This window comes from Macrobrachium nipponense, chromosome 15, assembly GCF_015104395.2.
Source record: "Macrobrachium nipponense isolate FS-2020 chromosome 15, ASM1510439v2, whole genome shotgun sequence".
NCBI classification, from domain to species: Eukaryota; Metazoa; Arthropoda; class Malacostraca; order Decapoda; family Palaemonidae; genus Macrobrachium; species Macrobrachium nipponense.
Window position 1 is genome coordinate 39,449,410 of NC_087208.1, and position 16,554 is coordinate 39,465,963.

Genomic DNA, 16,554 nt, shown 5'->3' on the forward strand with positions numbered 1-16,554 from the left:
AGAGAGAGAGAGAGAGAGAGAGAGAGAGAGAGAGAGTGTTTCAACTTTGATTGGATCTGTATAGGCAGGCACTTGGTGAAGATTTGCTTCAGTGATTTCAACGCGCCACAAGTATTAATCTTAGATATTTCATGTAATAAATAGTCGCTGTGATAATCTTTCGATGCAGTATAAGTAAGCTGTAGCTGGTTTTAGCAAAGGAAAAGAGGGAAACAAAAAGATACTCATAAATTCAATGTTTCAATAAATAGTAATGTACAAAAGTTTTTACATAAATACATAGCTAATCACTAAGGAAAGTACAAAAGTCTTATCATGCATAAGGAGAAATTCATGACAATTTTCATGAATGGAAGAAATTTAAAGAAGAGTATAATAGAAAATATCAAATCAATGTCATTTCGATGAAGGGTAGGTTAAATTCAGCTGACGTCCATTTACTGGGGGACACCATAGGATGTGCTGGGGGCAGAGAAGAATTCGCGAGATTCCCTGGAATCGAAGCTTGTGAAAGAAGGTCTTGGCCTCTGGGCTCTTGGGCGCTGGGCTCTGGGGGCTGAGTAAGAGGGTCTTGGGGCTGAGAACTCCCTGGACTCGAATGAGGAGGAGGAGTCAGGGTACCTGGCTTCTCCTTCGTAGGTGACCTCAGCGACGTAGCCTGAGCCTCCGTTGACGAAGTACCTGACGGTCTGAAGACGACCGTCGGGAAGCTGGACGGTGTAGGATCCCTGGGTCTCGTCATCGTCACGGGCCTCCTGGTGCTCGAAGCTGGCGCTGGTGGAGTCGTCGTGGACGCCGAACTGGAAGTTGTACTTGGGGGATTCGAAGGACTCGTCTGAGTGGCGCTCAAAGGAGCGTTCAAAGGAGCGGTCGAAAGAGCGGGAGAAAGAAGGACGCTCGAAGGAGGACCTTTCAAAGGAGTTCTCGAAGGAGTCGAAGGAAGGACGTTGTACCTGGAAGAATAATTGCGGAAATTCACTCAGTGACACTTTCAGGGCCTAAAAATACATTTACAAGAAAACTGTTAAGCTGACAATAAAATTCCAGTAAACCTCGTGATATCTTGAAAATGACAACGAAGGCCTTACCTGAGATACTCCGAAGGCTGTGGATGGCCTTGATGGCCTGGGGGCAGAAGCTACCTGAGGAAGTCCATAGGAAGTCGATGGTCGTGCTGGGCGCTTATCAGCAGCAACGATGGCTGCCAAGCAGAAAGCGAAGAGAATCTGCAACGCAGAGTTATTCATTTTAGAAATTCTCAATTTCTGAGTCAATATTACATAAGTAGAAGGTATCAGCCATTATAACAATATTCGGAAAGTATTTCTTGTTGATTGCTTTATGTTACTCAATATTTTACAGCTTTGTTGACATTAACTTGAAAGTCTTCATCTGTTATGAGATAAAAGTTAAAGTTTTTAAAGTATTTCAATATCAAGTGTTAACCTTCTTTGATGAATAAGTTTTTGCATTCTCTATTCTAAAAATAAAATACATAAGGTAAATTATGAAATATAATATGTTCATAAACTGAAGTAAAAATAAATGGGAATGTAAGAACGAATATTAATTTCGTAATATGGTATGAAAATAAACACATTTCCCTGAATCTTAAATTCATGCAAACGGTGTACAAGTTTCCAAATGGAAATTCTATTATACTCTTTAAGAAGATCGCTTCGGTGTCTTTTTAGCCAGTGAAAAATCTTTTTAAAGTTCAATCGCAAATTTTTCTAATGTTGATGAAATATTTCAGACACTAATTTTCGACACTTAAGTCTGGTACCTTGGCGTTCATGTCGAAGTCAGGAGCGAACTGATGCTTCATGAAGATGGATTTCCAGTTTATATACTAAGCCGCTCTTGGTGACGTCACTCTCAAGTTTTCCTCTAGATACTCTCTGTCTGTCTGTCTGTCTGTCTGTCTGTCTGTCTGTCTGTCTCTCTCTCTCTCTCCTCTCCGTCTCAACCAGCCACATCCCACTCATCCGCTCCGATAAGCTCTCTCTCTCTCTCTCTCTCTCTCTCTCTGTGTCGAGGGTGGGGCGAGCCTTGGTCTGCAATCCTACAGAAAAACGTTATCATATACGGCGAAGTATTATACCACGGGTACTAGTGACCGACTTCAGTAAGTTCAAGGTCAATCCCACGAAGATTTTAAGTTTTTGTGTCTCGTTCTTCAATTCTTCTGGTTAGGAAATACACTGACCAGGACTTGTTATGTTCCAACAATCTTTCCACTTACGGAAAATTGGTCTTAAAAGTGAAATTTGATTGCTGCTCTTGGGGAACGAGTAGAAGTTTATTGGTGATAGATATATAACACTGTCACCTGCAAAAAGTTGTGATTGTAAAGCTCTTAATTGTGGATATGCAAGAGTCTACGAGATAACGAATATCATGTATAAGCAGAAGGGCATGTATTTTTGCACAAGGCCACATGCGTTTACATACAAATTCAAGATAAGCATAAGAATGAGAATATTTTACAATACCTGTCTTTATGCTAAACTAAACGAAAATACTGTTAGTCCTTCAAGTTAGCTATTTTTTGTTTATTAAACACCCATAAAAAACTAAACATATTTTACCGCCTATATATTGACTGCATATAAATTCACTGCAAATCTATTTACATTCGGGTATATGGAACATCATTTATAACAAATGCATGTTACGTGTTATGATAACACGATACTTGCATATGCATATATGTATTTTGTTTATTTCTTTTGTGTTTTGTCCTGGTTTGAGGGCTGCGTTGAATTTGCATCCAGGATGCGGTAAATATCTTATCCCTGTTATTAGGCAATGTGGCTTTATCTGTATGTAACAGATCTTTTTTATGCATTTACATTATTAGCTTCATCTGCCCGAAAAAAAAGGAATCTACATCCTTAAGGCTTCTAAGGGCCTATACATATCTGTCACCACAGCCTGTCCTCTCGCTTTCGTTTTAGTTGATAGGTCTGAGCTTATTTTAATATCAACCCATTTCGTTTTAGACTCTAGAATCCAGAATCTTTCCTCTTTGATGTCAGGTGAGTAAAGTTTTTTTTTTTCCACTTTTACCATATGTTCTTCTGCTATATTCACTACTCTTCGAACATTGCTGCGTTCTTTACGTAACCTCCTTTATTTCAGGAATTTCTGGTTACTTGCAACTCGCTTAGTAGAGGTTTCTTGTCCGTTACAATTTATTTCTGATAAACGCAACACTGCATCTTTCACTCTTGGCATTTTTACACTATTGTCTTTCGAGCAACTTTTGTGAATTGTTTATATTCTTGGGTCTTATTCATTTGTTAGCTCTACACATGACTCTCCTTCCTCAATTTCCTTCGAAGGCCACCATTTCTGGAACTTTGTGGTTCTGGGGAAATACTAAACTTTCTTGATTTTCCTTGGGTGGCGGTTGTTTGGGTAACAGTGAACGTTAGCCGTAACACTTGGTGTTTGAAGAGCAAACTTTTTGTTATTTGAAAGACAATTCCCATATTGAAATTATTATCCTAAAACATTTATTAGAAATTATTATAATTTTCATAAACCCAGTCACTGGAGCTGGCACTTCAGTAGTTCGTACTTTCTCCATCCAGTAGTTCCTATGTTTGATCAATATCTGCTGAGACAGTAGAAGACGGGTTAAGGTAGAGGCTAAGCTGCATTTGAGATCAGACTCTGAAAGCAAGAAGAATTGAAAGAAAGGGAGGTTTGTTGTGGGCTGGGAGGGCGTTGGTGAAATGAGTCTTATTACCGTGTTAGTCAATCCTCTCACCCTACGGCAAATTTAAATTTCTCATAGGAGATTCTCAACAAGTCAATGTCAGCTGATGCAGTCCAGGTGTATATCAGGTCTTATTGACGGTTAAAAGCAAAAGGAGAGAAGTATGGCAAATGGCAGATGTGATTCCCTTAATGTTGCTAGGTGCTGACACAGAAGAGGATTAAAGAGCATTGAGTTAAACAGTAGATATAGAACCAGAGCAGTGCCTTGAAGGCTCTGGTGTAATGTTGTATTGGATAGTCCCAGTAGGTTACCATAGCCTTTTATGTGTTAGTCTCTCAACGCCAGAAAGGCATAGACCCAGCCTTCTGTCTGCTAAATTATATGACAAAGTTTTAGACTATCATATTTATCGGGCAGTATCGACCACAAGGAAAAGTAACAGAAATGTCTAAAATTCATTCGTTTATTAAATAGCAATAAATAGTTTTATACAAAATTATTTATAAATAAATAAATAACATCTGTCAGAAGGAAAGACATCTGTTCATATTGACAGCAGTGAAAGTTGACAGAAATAGTGGTTAAGAGTAGAAAAATAATACTGAAGAAGGAGAAAGAAAATGGTTAGGTCCATGTCATTTCAATGAAGGGTAGGTAGAGTTCAGCTGACGTCCATTTACTGAGGGACACCATAGGATGTGCTGGGGGCAGAGAAGAATTCGCGAGATTCCCTGGAATCGAAGCTTGTGAAAGAAGGTCTTGGCCTCTGGGCTCTTGGGCGCTGGGCTCTGGGGGCTGAGTAAGAGGGTCTTGGGGCTGAGAACTCCCTGGACTCGAATGAGGACTCGAATGAGGAGGAGTCAGGGTACCTGGCTTCTCCTTCGTAGGAGACTTCAGCGACGTAGCCTGAGTCTCCGTTGACGAAGTACCTGACGGTCTGGCGACGACCGTCGGGAAGCTGGACGGTGTAGGATCCCTGGGTCTCGTCATCGTCACGGGCCTCCTGGTGCTCGAAGCTGGCGCTGGTGGAGTCGTCGTGGACGCCGAACTGGAAGTTGTACTTGGGGGATTCGAAGGACTCGTCTGAGTGGCGCTCAAAGGAGCGGTCGAAAGAGCGGGAGAAAGAAGGGCGCTCGAAGGAGGACCTTTCAAAGGAGTTCTCGAAGGAGTCGAAGGAAGGACGTTGTACCTGGAAGAATAATTTCGGAAATACACTCAGTGACACTTTCCAAGTCGAAAAATACATTTACAAGAAAACTGTTAAGCTGACAATAAAATTCCAGTAAACCTCATATCTTTATAACAAACATGGTTATACCTGAGGCCTTGATGGTCTAGGGATAGCAGCTACCTGAGGAACTCCATAAGAAGTAGATAGTCGTGCTGGACGCTTGTCAGCAGCAACGATGGCTGCCAAGCCCAAAACGAAGAGAATCTGGAAATAGGAATCATTATTTTTATTGTCTTCTGTTTTTTTAGTTAACTTGACACCCTCTAGAGGATGCCATTACAAACGAAGAGAATCTGGAATGCATAAATTCATTTATATAAATTCTATACTTATACATTCTTCTTGAATCCTGGAATTGTTGCAATTCCAGGGCTGATGAAGAATATTCCACTGTTGGTGGTTGGTCAGGTTATTTTCATCTTGTTCGAACCACTTTGAAAGAAAACGGTCACGAGAGTAAGAACTGAAAAGTGCCTCAGTCCTAAAGCATTTGTCGGTCACTGGAAATACAGTGGAATGTCCAAATTACACTCATTATTCAGTCATAAAATTGAAGAACGAATTACCTCTTATTCACTTATGCTGAAGAGACCGAGTAAGCCTCAATATAAAGTGATTAGATTCTAAGTTCAGTTTAGATGTAAAAAAATAAGATACGTGAGAATTGTAAATTAACAAAAATAAGTCGTCTCATGTCCTTTCAGATAATCACAAAATCGTAGAATGTCTGGCAACTGCTATATATTTGTAGTTAACTATGAAACAGTTCTCTATTTCGTATTCTTCAATATCTACAGTTCTACATATTCACTAATACTGATGAAATATCAGAAATACATTTATAAAAATTGAGACAGATACCTTAGCGTTCATGTTGACGTCAGGAGAGAACTGATGCCTCAAGAGGATGGATTTCGAGTTTATATATGTGTCGCCTCTGATGACGTCACCAATGTTTCGACTCGAGATTTCGTCTACTATTTTTTTTTTCGTTTACAAGGGTGGGGCAACTGTCGCTGGGCAGTCCTACAGAAAAAAAAAAGGGATCGCACACAATCTTAGAGAACTCAAGAGCAGCTTGTGTAAGGTCAAGGACGTCCTATGGAGATTTTATTGAGTGTTATGAAAGATTAAATGGACGGGACTTGTCATGCATGCTTTCAGCGTCTTTCTCTTTTTTTTTGTAAGAAAGAGCTTTGTGACCCTGGTGCCTCTTGCAAGAGAGGCAACATTGTTTGGTGAAAGGTAGATACTAATAACGGGAAAAATGGGTAGCAGATCTTGTATTTTTAAGAGATGGATAAAAGTAATTAAATGAATACCTATATATACATTTACACACACACACGTATATATATATATATATATATATATAAATATATATATATATATATATATACATATAAATTTTAATCCATATAATTACTTTTCCCCTTTTCTTACATATAAGCTCGTTATTTTTCCCCGTAATGGGGGTAAACAAGGGTATGGAATAGTAAAAGGTTACCAGGATCTTGATCCACAACTATATATATATATATATATATATATTATATATATATATATATATATACATAAACATACAAATTTATCCATATAATTACTTTTTCCCCTTTTCTTACATATAAGCTCGTTATTTTTTTTCCCGTAAAGGGGGTAAACAAGGTATGGAATAGTAAAAGGTTACCAGGATCTGGATCCACAACTATGTGGATAAAAATTATGCATATTAAATGTATTTATACATCTATACATACGTGTGTATGTATGTGTGGCATTATAGCAAGAGCCAGGGGAAATAATTTGTATGATGTGGTTATATATATATATATATATATATATATATAATCTATATATTATATTATATATATATATGTATATATATATATATAATATATATATATATATATATATATATATATATATATATACATATATATATATATAGTATATCATATATATATATATTATTATATGCGCATATTGTTAAAATGTAAAAAAGTGACATGTTACTCAGGTGGTATAAGGATTTCCACGGAAGATTTCAATTGATTTTTGTGTTTTCAATAAACACCCTAGAAACCAATGCTGATCCCTATGGCATCATGAAACTTTATAATGATCGTGAATAAATAAAAAGATGCTCTGCTATTCTCAATATGATATAAACTAAGTAGATATGGAACCCACAGAATAGCAAGATGAAAATAACAAGATACCAGAATTTTATATACAGATAGCTATTGAATTAAAAGAAAAAGTCAAAAGACTTTTTGACTACAAGTCAAAAGACTTAGAGAGAGGAAGTGTTATTTTAGAATGGTGTTAAACTGCACTAGACTCATCAGAACGGATGACTAGCTATGTTACGTACTAGGCCACCACTTTACAAGAGAGGTCGGCGTGAATTTAAGATATCTATAATTTGCAAATACAAAATGCCTCCAAAAGAGAAAAATCAATTTAGGTAGGCCAGTCGGAAGTACAAGATATCTTCCATTGGAATTATAAAACGAAAAAAAAGCAAAGAAAATAAATTCATGTAGATCAGTAGGCAGCTCAATATATTTGCCATTTGCCAATGTAAAATGCCACCAATCAAAAGAGAAGAAAATCAGTTCAATAGACCAGATACTGCTCATTGATTTAGTAAGGGCCAATGTCATAATAAGATCAAAAGTAGACAGCGGTACTCAAACGGAAGCGCCAACCTTGACCTTACACGACTTGCTCTTCGTCTCTCTCACTGCACGAGTATGCCTCTGGTGAGACATTCTTCTTTTGTTTCTTCTTCTTTTGCAGATCAGAGATCCTGACCCCACCCTGAAAAAAAGAAGAGATCAGTCAGGCGCAAAAACATGCTAGCGACGTGTGGCAAACGGGTTATCTAATTTGTGGGGAACATCTTGAAGAGTTTAGCCGCTCTGATTATCTGCTCTCGACTTACCATGAACGCCAAGGTAGACGAGAATGTTCAGGATTTTCTGTTGTAGTTAGAGAAACCCGAGGAAAAGTGTAAAAAATAGTTGTGTGTTGAAACCTTACAATGAAGTTATTTATTATAATGGACGCCAGATGGTCTAACTACAACTTAGTAATCATCAAATGAATTTATTACCCATCTAAGGATTTTGTAAGCAATATATATGTGTATATTCATATATACATTTTTACAAATATATCTTATATATATACATAATATACATATACTATAAAAGTTTATACATATATATATGTATATATATATATATATATATATATATAATATTATATATCTATATATATCTTATATATCTTGATTATATTATATATATATAGATATATATATATTAATGATATTATATCTATATATATTATATATGCAGTCTACAGGTAGCAAACTCCACTCTTAGTCAATGTCTCTTCATTCGTTATACTTCACACATTAGCTGTTACGAACTTATCCTGCTTCTACTTCTTGGATTAAACCGTGAATATCAACTATTAACAGGCACTTTGCTTAAGACAGTTTGGTAAATAATGGCATGTTAGAAGAATTCCAAAAGTTTAGGACATTACATATATATATATCTTTATTATATATATAATATAATAATATGATATGATATATATGTATATATATATAATATATATATATATATATTATATATATATATTATCATCACTCTCTCACTCACTCCACTGGCTGCGGGCCTCCATGGCTCTTTGCCGTCGCTACAAGAAGTTTCCAACGACCAAAGGTCCTGTGCAACATCCCACCAATCCCTGGACCATCCACTCTAAGCTTTGTCATGTCCCTTTTTATGTTATCAGACCATCTCATGCGGGATCTTCCTGGAGGTCGTCTGCCCTCTGGTTGTCCTCGAGCAATCTTGCTTATTAGTTTATTAGTCTATCCTCAATATATATATATATATATATATATATATATATATATATATATATATATATATATATATATATATATCTATATATATATATATATATATATATATATATATATATATATATATATATATATATATATAGATATATATATATATATATATATATATATATATATATATATATATATATATATATATATATATATATATATATATATATATAATATATATATATATATATATATATATATATATATATATATATATATATATATAAAGTTCATGAGGAATGTTAGGACATTCTTATTTTTACATTGAATAAGGAAAAGACAATTTCTGAATGTGACAAGAATTAATAATATCTCTTTTATCTTCTTAATGACTTGGCAGTTATTATGAAGTCAGATGAAAATTACATAAAGAAAAAGCGAATATTCTTCAGACTATGGTAGTTTTGTTCCTGTAATCAAATATCTTTCTCAACAAGGAGTCTGTTATTGATATTATTGCAAAATCAAATTAAATTCTTGCTTTTTGTAATTATTTCTGACACGAAATGCTAAGCGAACCAGACGTAATATTTTTTTTTCATAATTGCATCACTAATCTTAAAAGTTCTCTTATGTAAAGCTTAATTTCAACAGATCATAATGTACCTCTCTCTCTCTCGCTCTCTCTCTCTCTCTCTCTCTCTCTCTCTCTCTCTCTCTCTCTCTCTCTTAATTACGAGAAATAATTTTAAACTCTTTAGCGTAATTTTCTCTCTATCTCCCTCTTGTTCTTAGGCTAGAAAAAAAGCAAAAATAAAGCCGAGAACATGTGAGGTTTTGGATTTTCGCAATTCATGAGGAGAGAGAAAAACTACCCTTTTTTTCATGTGCGTTTCCGCTTTTTATGCTGTTAATGAAAGAGAGAGAGAAGAGAGAGAGAGAGAGAGAGAGAGAGAGAGAGAGAGAGAGAGGAGAGAGAGAGAGATCCATACTAAATTTATGCTAATAATGATGAAATCTTTAAGGACAATACAAAAACCAATCAACACTTTATACTTGATACTGAGTTGGTTGAAAGTAAACCTCTCTAAATATATAGAATTTTACTGATTAGAAACAAACTACCATTTAGTACAATAATCTGCTTATGCTGGTTATTAATGGAAAAGCTAAGATGACTATTTACACTGCGTTGAAATTACTACCTAAATTTGTTCTAAATACGCGTCACTTAAAATGACTGTTCGAAAATTTCTCTCTCTCTCGCTCTCTCTCTCTCTCTCTCTCTCTCTCTCTCTTGACAAAATGTACGTAATTCTATATCTTCAATTTGCACAGAATTTCAATTGAGTGAGTTCCATTAACATATAAAAATTGGCAAGAAAAAATCTTGGAATGAATTTAATTACGTTTTTATTTTTAGTAAATTTTATCTTGAGAAAAAAAAAATAATACCGACAGTACAGAGGTTTTGAATTTTCGTAATTTATGAGTAGAGAGAAAAAACTTACTTTTTCTTATGAGCGTTTTTATGCTGTTAACGAAAAAGACAGTGAGTGTGGAGAGAGAGTAGCACACTAAATTTATGCTAATAAGATGAAGGGATTAAAGGACTTTACAGAAACCAAGCAACACTTTACACTTCACACTGTGTAAAGATTATTGAAGGAAAAGCTAAGATCATTATTTACGCTGCATTGAAATCACCACTTAAATTATTTTTCTAACACTTCTCTAAATGCCTGCTCGAAATCTCTCTCTCTCTCTCTCTCTCTCCTCTCTCTCTCTCTCTCTCTCTCCTCTCTGCGTGTGTGTGTGTGCTGAAATTTACAATTGTTATTGTTTTCCTTTTCCGTTTATTGAAAGAGCGTTATGAAAATATTGATTTAAAAAACTTGACGATATGTTAGAATGTTTTAATTTAAACCAGGCAAAAACTGGCACCTTACAGAAGACAATATATTTCTAGATTTCCACCCTGATACTTCATACTTTTCAACTTATATTAATTAAAGTATCTGAAAGATCATAGTAAAATTGAGTCGGTAATAAATCCAAGTAGAAATCGTTTTTTTGTTCCCTTTTTTTTTTTTTTTTTTTTTTTTGCTGTTAGCACCAACATCTTTCTAGATAAGAGTTAAAAACTAGTCGATGTTTATCCTATGGGAAACTTATCAAAACTTTAAGGGTAGATGATTATATATATAAAAAAGTTGTTTGCCCTGATGCACTGAACAGCAAATAAATCATGCATTTTCATAGTCGATTCAATATGTACTCACTTTTAATCTGTAATGTTCTCCCCAGAATCACAAGCAGCACGTGGAAAATGTTGAAGGCGCACATTCTTCTTGTGTTCATTGCTTGCATGTTGTCTGAGCATTAAGGTTTCTTGTTATTATTACCAAAAAAGTTCCCATGGATAATTTGAAGTGAGAGACCTAAGGAATATCTAATTTTTGAACAGCTGATTGTAACATATTCAAGAGACATAATAATACATGCATTTATTGCCTTTAGAAATTACGCGATACGGTGCCTGCTTGCCACAGCTTCTCTTAAATTATGGAATACTCTCCTTGATTTTTTATCTACTGGATATTATAACCTATACTTGTTTTAAAGACGTTTTTAGCCCTTCCTTCGTGGTGAACAGCCATTTGTGTCAATTAGATATAATCTATCTTAATTTTATTTTTACCTTGAAATGAACCTTTCAGAATGCTTGTTCCTTTGAAATAGCTCAGCTCAAGGTTAAAATTAATAACTGAAAACCTTTTCCTTCACCTAAGGGCTGCCTTGAGAGCTTGGATTTAAGAATGGAACATGACAGAACGCAGCTTGTAGCTGAACATTTTTTTTTTCTTCAGATTTCGCTATTTTGCTGAAGTTCAAAATGATTATAATGGCAACTGATCCTTCAAATGTTTAGTTAGTGACATTTAAAGTTTTCTGTAAAATAAGTATATCCTTATAATTTTAGGTTTGGTGATGGGTTATGCTATGTATCATACAATGATTTTTGCATGGTATATTTGAATTATAGCATGTGTTATCAACTGTTGCATATTGATGTAAATTATATCATAAATATCACGTCTCTTCATAATGCTCTATAGGTAGTGTATTATATATATGCATCTGTACAGGTTTCAGTCCGTAGATGCTAACCCAAGCCCAATGAATTCTCTGTACCATAAAAACAAATGAACAGATTATCAATACACATTTCTGGAACACTCACTGCTATGCCACATAATAAAACCAAATGCTTTCTGCATTTCGCTTCAAGTTTTTTGTTTCCCCCCATTTCGACCTTCGAGCAGATGTCCGGCAGGTAATGAAAGTGCCTCATTCCCCGAAAGTAGGAGGCGTTCGGCTGTTTTTTTCGGCCCCACGACACCGGTGCCTTCGAAGTGGAAAAAACTTGACCGGCTGCCCTTAGCACGGCCGGCTTTGTATATATAGACAACAACCGCTCACACGATCGACATTCTATCTTCATTCCAGCTCTCCGAAGCAACATGAACGCTAAGGTAAGGAGTCTTGAGGAGATCCTGAGATTAAGGGTCTCAGGGAGATCTCGAGCTAAAGAGCTTTAAGATGTTCACGTAATGATTTCCGGGTAAGAAGTCTTACGAAGATCATATGGCAAGGAGTCATATATAGATTCTTAGGAAAGGAGTTTTGGGAAGAACTTGAGGTAAGGCTCCTTAGGATGTCATAAGGTAAGTGTCCTGGAGAGATCTTGAGGTATTGAGTCTTAGGGAAATCCTAAGTTAAGGTGTCTTGGGAATATCTTGAAGTAAGGGGTCTTAGAGAGATCTCCAGGTAAGGAGTCTTGGGAAGATCTAAGATAACTCTTCTTAGGAAGATCTTGAGGCAAGGAATCTTGGGAAGATCTTAAGATAAGGAGCATTAGGGAGATCGTCAGGTAGAGGAGTCTTCGGAAGATCTTAAGGCCATGAATCTTCAGGAGATCATAAGGTAGGGAACCTTAGGGAGAGCTCAAGGTAAGATTTCTTAGGAATATCTTTAAATAGTGATCCTCTGAAAGCTCAAAAGGTGCCTTAGGAAGACCTTTAGGTTAGAAATCTTGGGAAGATCTTGAGATAGGGAGTCATAACAAGATCTTAAGGAAAAGAGTCTTTGGAAGATCTTAAGGCAAGAAACCTAAGGAAGATCAGAAGGTAAGGCTTCATAGGAAGATCTTGAAATAAGATTTCATAGGAAGATCTAATTTTGTTAAAAATCATTAAAATCTTATAATTTTTAGGGCCATTCTTGTAGCCATGAAAAAATAGCAGTAATATATGCGATTAATAAAAACATTATATTTTCTGGTATATATGACTCAAAATACTTCTGCAAAGTTATCCTATGAAATTCCTCAAAAGTAATATTTTTAAAACATCAATGCCAATTGTGAAGAGATGAGATTAATTCCCTTAAGAACAACATAATGAATTCTTGCTAACCTATTACGAACGGAAAGAAATGCGACCAATGGGTATTAATGTCGTTAAATCTCATCTTTGGACGACCAATTATTCATTTCTCATTTTTCAGATCATCATCGCCTTGGCTTTGGTGGCTGTGGCAGCCGCTGACAAGAGGCCATCAACATCTTATGGCCCTCCACAGGTAAGGGATCTATCTATCTATCTATCTATCTATCTATCTATCTATCTATCTATCTATCTACATAAACAAACTCTACGCACCATACTTATATTCCTTCAAGGTCTAAAATCTTAATATCCATCAACAGGCTCTGCGCCCACAGTCCCGCCCCTCTTTTGGTTCCTTCGAGTCCGACGAATCTTCTGAGCCTGCCAAGTACAACTTCGAGTTCGACGTCGATGATGACTCCACTGGCGCCAGCTTCGAGCACCAGGAAGCCCGTGACATCGACAACACCCAGGGATCCTACACCGTCCAGCTCCCAGACGGACGTCGCCAGACCGTCAAGTACTACGTCAACGGAGACTCAGGCTACGTAGCCGAGGTCACCTACGAGGGAGAAGCCCGTTACCCAGACTCTGATGAGTCCAGGGAGTTCTCAGCTCCCAGACCATCCTACTCCGCTCCCAGGGCCCCCAGACCAACATACGGAGTCCCTCAGTAATTCCAGAACCCAAGTCTTGGGAGTTCTTAGCGCCCAGGCCTAGTACCTCAACTCCTTGTGGTGGTCCTAGACCAGTCAATTGAGAACAGTAATATTTTCCTAGACTTGATGAGGCAAAGGAGTTCACAGCTCACAAGGGGCCTCTTAGGGACCTTTGCCACCCAGTAATTTCCGAAATCTTGTTACGAAGATTATCTGAAGAAACCCAGTACTCTTTCGAGGTAGTGATGTTTTTTCAGGTATTCTAAACGACGACTTGTACCACCCGACCATTTACTGCAATCTTCTATGGTGCAGTGTGGAATTTTCTGTTCTTTAGCTTTATCTTCTATGTTTTTCTTTTGATATAAATTATGTTATGTAATAAATTATTCTTATTGCTATTAGTTTTTATTTTACCTGTGTATATCAGTGCTTTCACCAAAGGCCTACTTCAATTAAAGGTCTTTTTATTATTCGTTTGGTTGTAAAAGAAATCCTTGTTTATGGATATAGTTTGTATTTCTTAATTTTAATTCATGATGAGACTATTGGAGATTTTAATCTCTTGAGGAGGTTAACACACAAAAAAATTCACTTACGTATTAGAGCTCTTATCTATATTACACTCATTCAAAACGAATTAAAAACAAAGCAAAGGGAATCGGTATACGAAAAGCTCAAACATAAATTCTCAGATATAAAATGAAAAATTAACCTACATTGCTGAGGCTGACATTTGAACAGAGAATGATTTCCAGAGAGCATTTAATATTTCTAGAATTTCTTATTGTCATCCAGAATAAATGAACAAAATTAGCTTGTTTTTATGGTGTTACGCATCAGAACTTAAATGTCAAGGCTTTTCAAAATCGGCAGACATTTCTTAGACAGGGTAGCCAACCTGTAATCCTTCGAGGCCAAATGAAAATGGCACCTGGTTGGTATTAACCTTCAGTGCTACTTATTTAATGAAGCATTGTGCATTGTATTCAGCTATATCTTTAATTTTCGAGAATTTGTTATCAGTATGATATACACTCCTGTGGGGATAATGATGTACAAAGCAATCTCTGTGGTAATTCTGATTCCAGTTTCATGAACATTCCTGTAAAGTTAAGTATATCTTAGTTTTACCAGACCACTGAGCTGATTAACAGCTCTCCTAGGGCTGGCCCGAAGGATTAGATATTTTGACGTGGCTAGGAACCAATTGGCCACCTAGCAACGGGACCTATAGCTTATTGTGGAATCCGAACCACACTATATCGAGAAATGAACTTCTATCACCAGAAATAAATTTCTCTGATTCCGCGTTGGCCGAGCCGGGAATCGAACCTGAGACCACCGGATTGGCAGCCCAGCTCGAAAACCACTCGGCCAGCGAGGAACATTCCTGGGTATGTTTTTATGGCCACATTTTCTATTAAAATGCAGTAATATTTGTGGTCTGTCCTTATCACAAAAGTATACGCAGGTGAGCGTCTTAAAATTGACATTCTAAGACAAAGTAAACATTTGGTAAGAGTTTAACGTAAAAGAATGGCAAAATTTGCGCTTGGTAATCGATTGGGTTAACAATCTCCAACACTTTCGATTATTCTAATAATAACACAGTGACGTAGAACCAGTACTCCATGGACGTAATATGCAAATCGAATTAAAATATCAAATGAAAAATTATTTCTCCTAATTGAAAGGCAGTTTTAGTGTTTTTCTCGTTCTCATGAAATATTGAGACAACATATATTATTGGTAATTCTTGCTCCTCTTCCTAAAGCAGCCATTGTTGATTCCTATATGAGCTTCGTTGTAAGTTCTGTAAAATTACGAAAGGCGGTTCAAATACCCTGTTGTTAATATAAAGATAGAATGAAATTCCCCTTTTGATGTAACATATAAGAGCGGAACGTTTGTTGTTAATATTTTACAGTCCATCGCCAACATATACAATAGATTTTTCAGTCGAATAACCGGACAGCGAAGAGTTCCTACGGTTTCTCAATAGATGGCACTAGTAGTGTTGGTTTGGCAAATAATAGAGAAAAAATCCATTTCTCGGCAAGCACCATGCGGTCGCCTGCGGCTATACGATGTACGAGAAGCCGGCAACTTTAAACTAGCGGTTGTGTAATTTGCTCGCGAGTCTCAGCACCAGTTGGGAAGTTAAACGACCTAATGTCTTATTGTATGGAGGGTACAAATGGACTTGTAATTTTGAAAGAACTTTTTTACCGAAAGAACTTGCAAATGTTGCTATTTCTGATGCGGAAGAGGTTGAATATAGCATAATCGATATTTATCTCAGACATTTAGCAAGAATTATATTTAAATATGTAACAGGACTATTTCACTAATACTTAAAGTACGTTAAAAGTGTCATGTTTAACTAATTTGTTTAACATAGATAGATCTCATTAGTAATAACACCATAATAACCCATAACATTATTATTGGAAGGAAATTACAGAGAAACATTCATCATGAAAATTCATATAAAAAACTGAAAAAAAAGTGTTGCTAGCACCAATACTTATAGCTTTACTCACAAAAAATCGAATATCATCAACAGAAATCAAAAGTCATTGCTTGGTTTAGAACAACATGAT

At 36.1% G+C, this 16,554-nt stretch overlaps 3 protein-coding genes across 3 annotated transcripts; 1 reads left to right on the forward strand and 2 right to left on the reverse strand.

Annotated features, from left to right (window-relative positions):
- Positions 1-221: 221 nt before the first annotated feature.
- On the reverse strand, positions 222-1,903 carry LOC135226810 (pro-resilin-like). The gene is made up of 3 exons (XM_064266502.1): positions 1,787-1,903; positions 1,089-1,226; positions 222-953 (listed from the first exon to the last, which is right to left on the reverse strand). The coding sequence occupies exons 1-3, from the start codon at positions 1,826-1,828 to the stop codon at positions 438-440; spliced, it is 696 nt and encodes a 231-aa protein (XP_064122572.1). The 5' UTR covers positions 1,829-1,903; the 3' UTR covers positions 222-437.
- Positions 1,904-4,179: 2,276 nt separating this feature from the next.
- On the reverse strand, positions 4,180-5,915 carry LOC135226811 (cuticle protein 8-like). Its single transcript, XM_064266503.1, has 3 exons — positions 5,823-5,915; positions 5,049-5,165; positions 4,180-4,919 (listed from the first exon to the last, which is right to left on the reverse strand). The coding sequence occupies exons 1-3, from the start codon at positions 5,832-5,834 to the stop codon at positions 4,407-4,409; spliced, it is 642 nt and encodes a 213-aa protein (XP_064122573.1). The 5' UTR covers positions 5,835-5,915; the 3' UTR covers positions 4,180-4,406.
- A 6,398-nt stretch (positions 5,916-12,313) lies between these two features.
- LOC135227115 (pro-resilin-like) lies at positions 12,314-14,347 on the forward strand. Its single transcript, XM_064266989.1, has 3 exons — positions 12,314-12,374; positions 13,408-13,482; positions 13,610-14,347. The coding sequence occupies exons 1-3, from the start codon at positions 12,363-12,365 to the stop codon at positions 13,964-13,966; spliced, it is 444 nt and encodes a 147-aa protein (XP_064123059.1). The 5' UTR covers positions 12,314-12,362; the 3' UTR covers positions 13,967-14,347.
- The last annotated feature ends 2,207 nt before the right edge of the window (positions 14,348-16,554 follow it).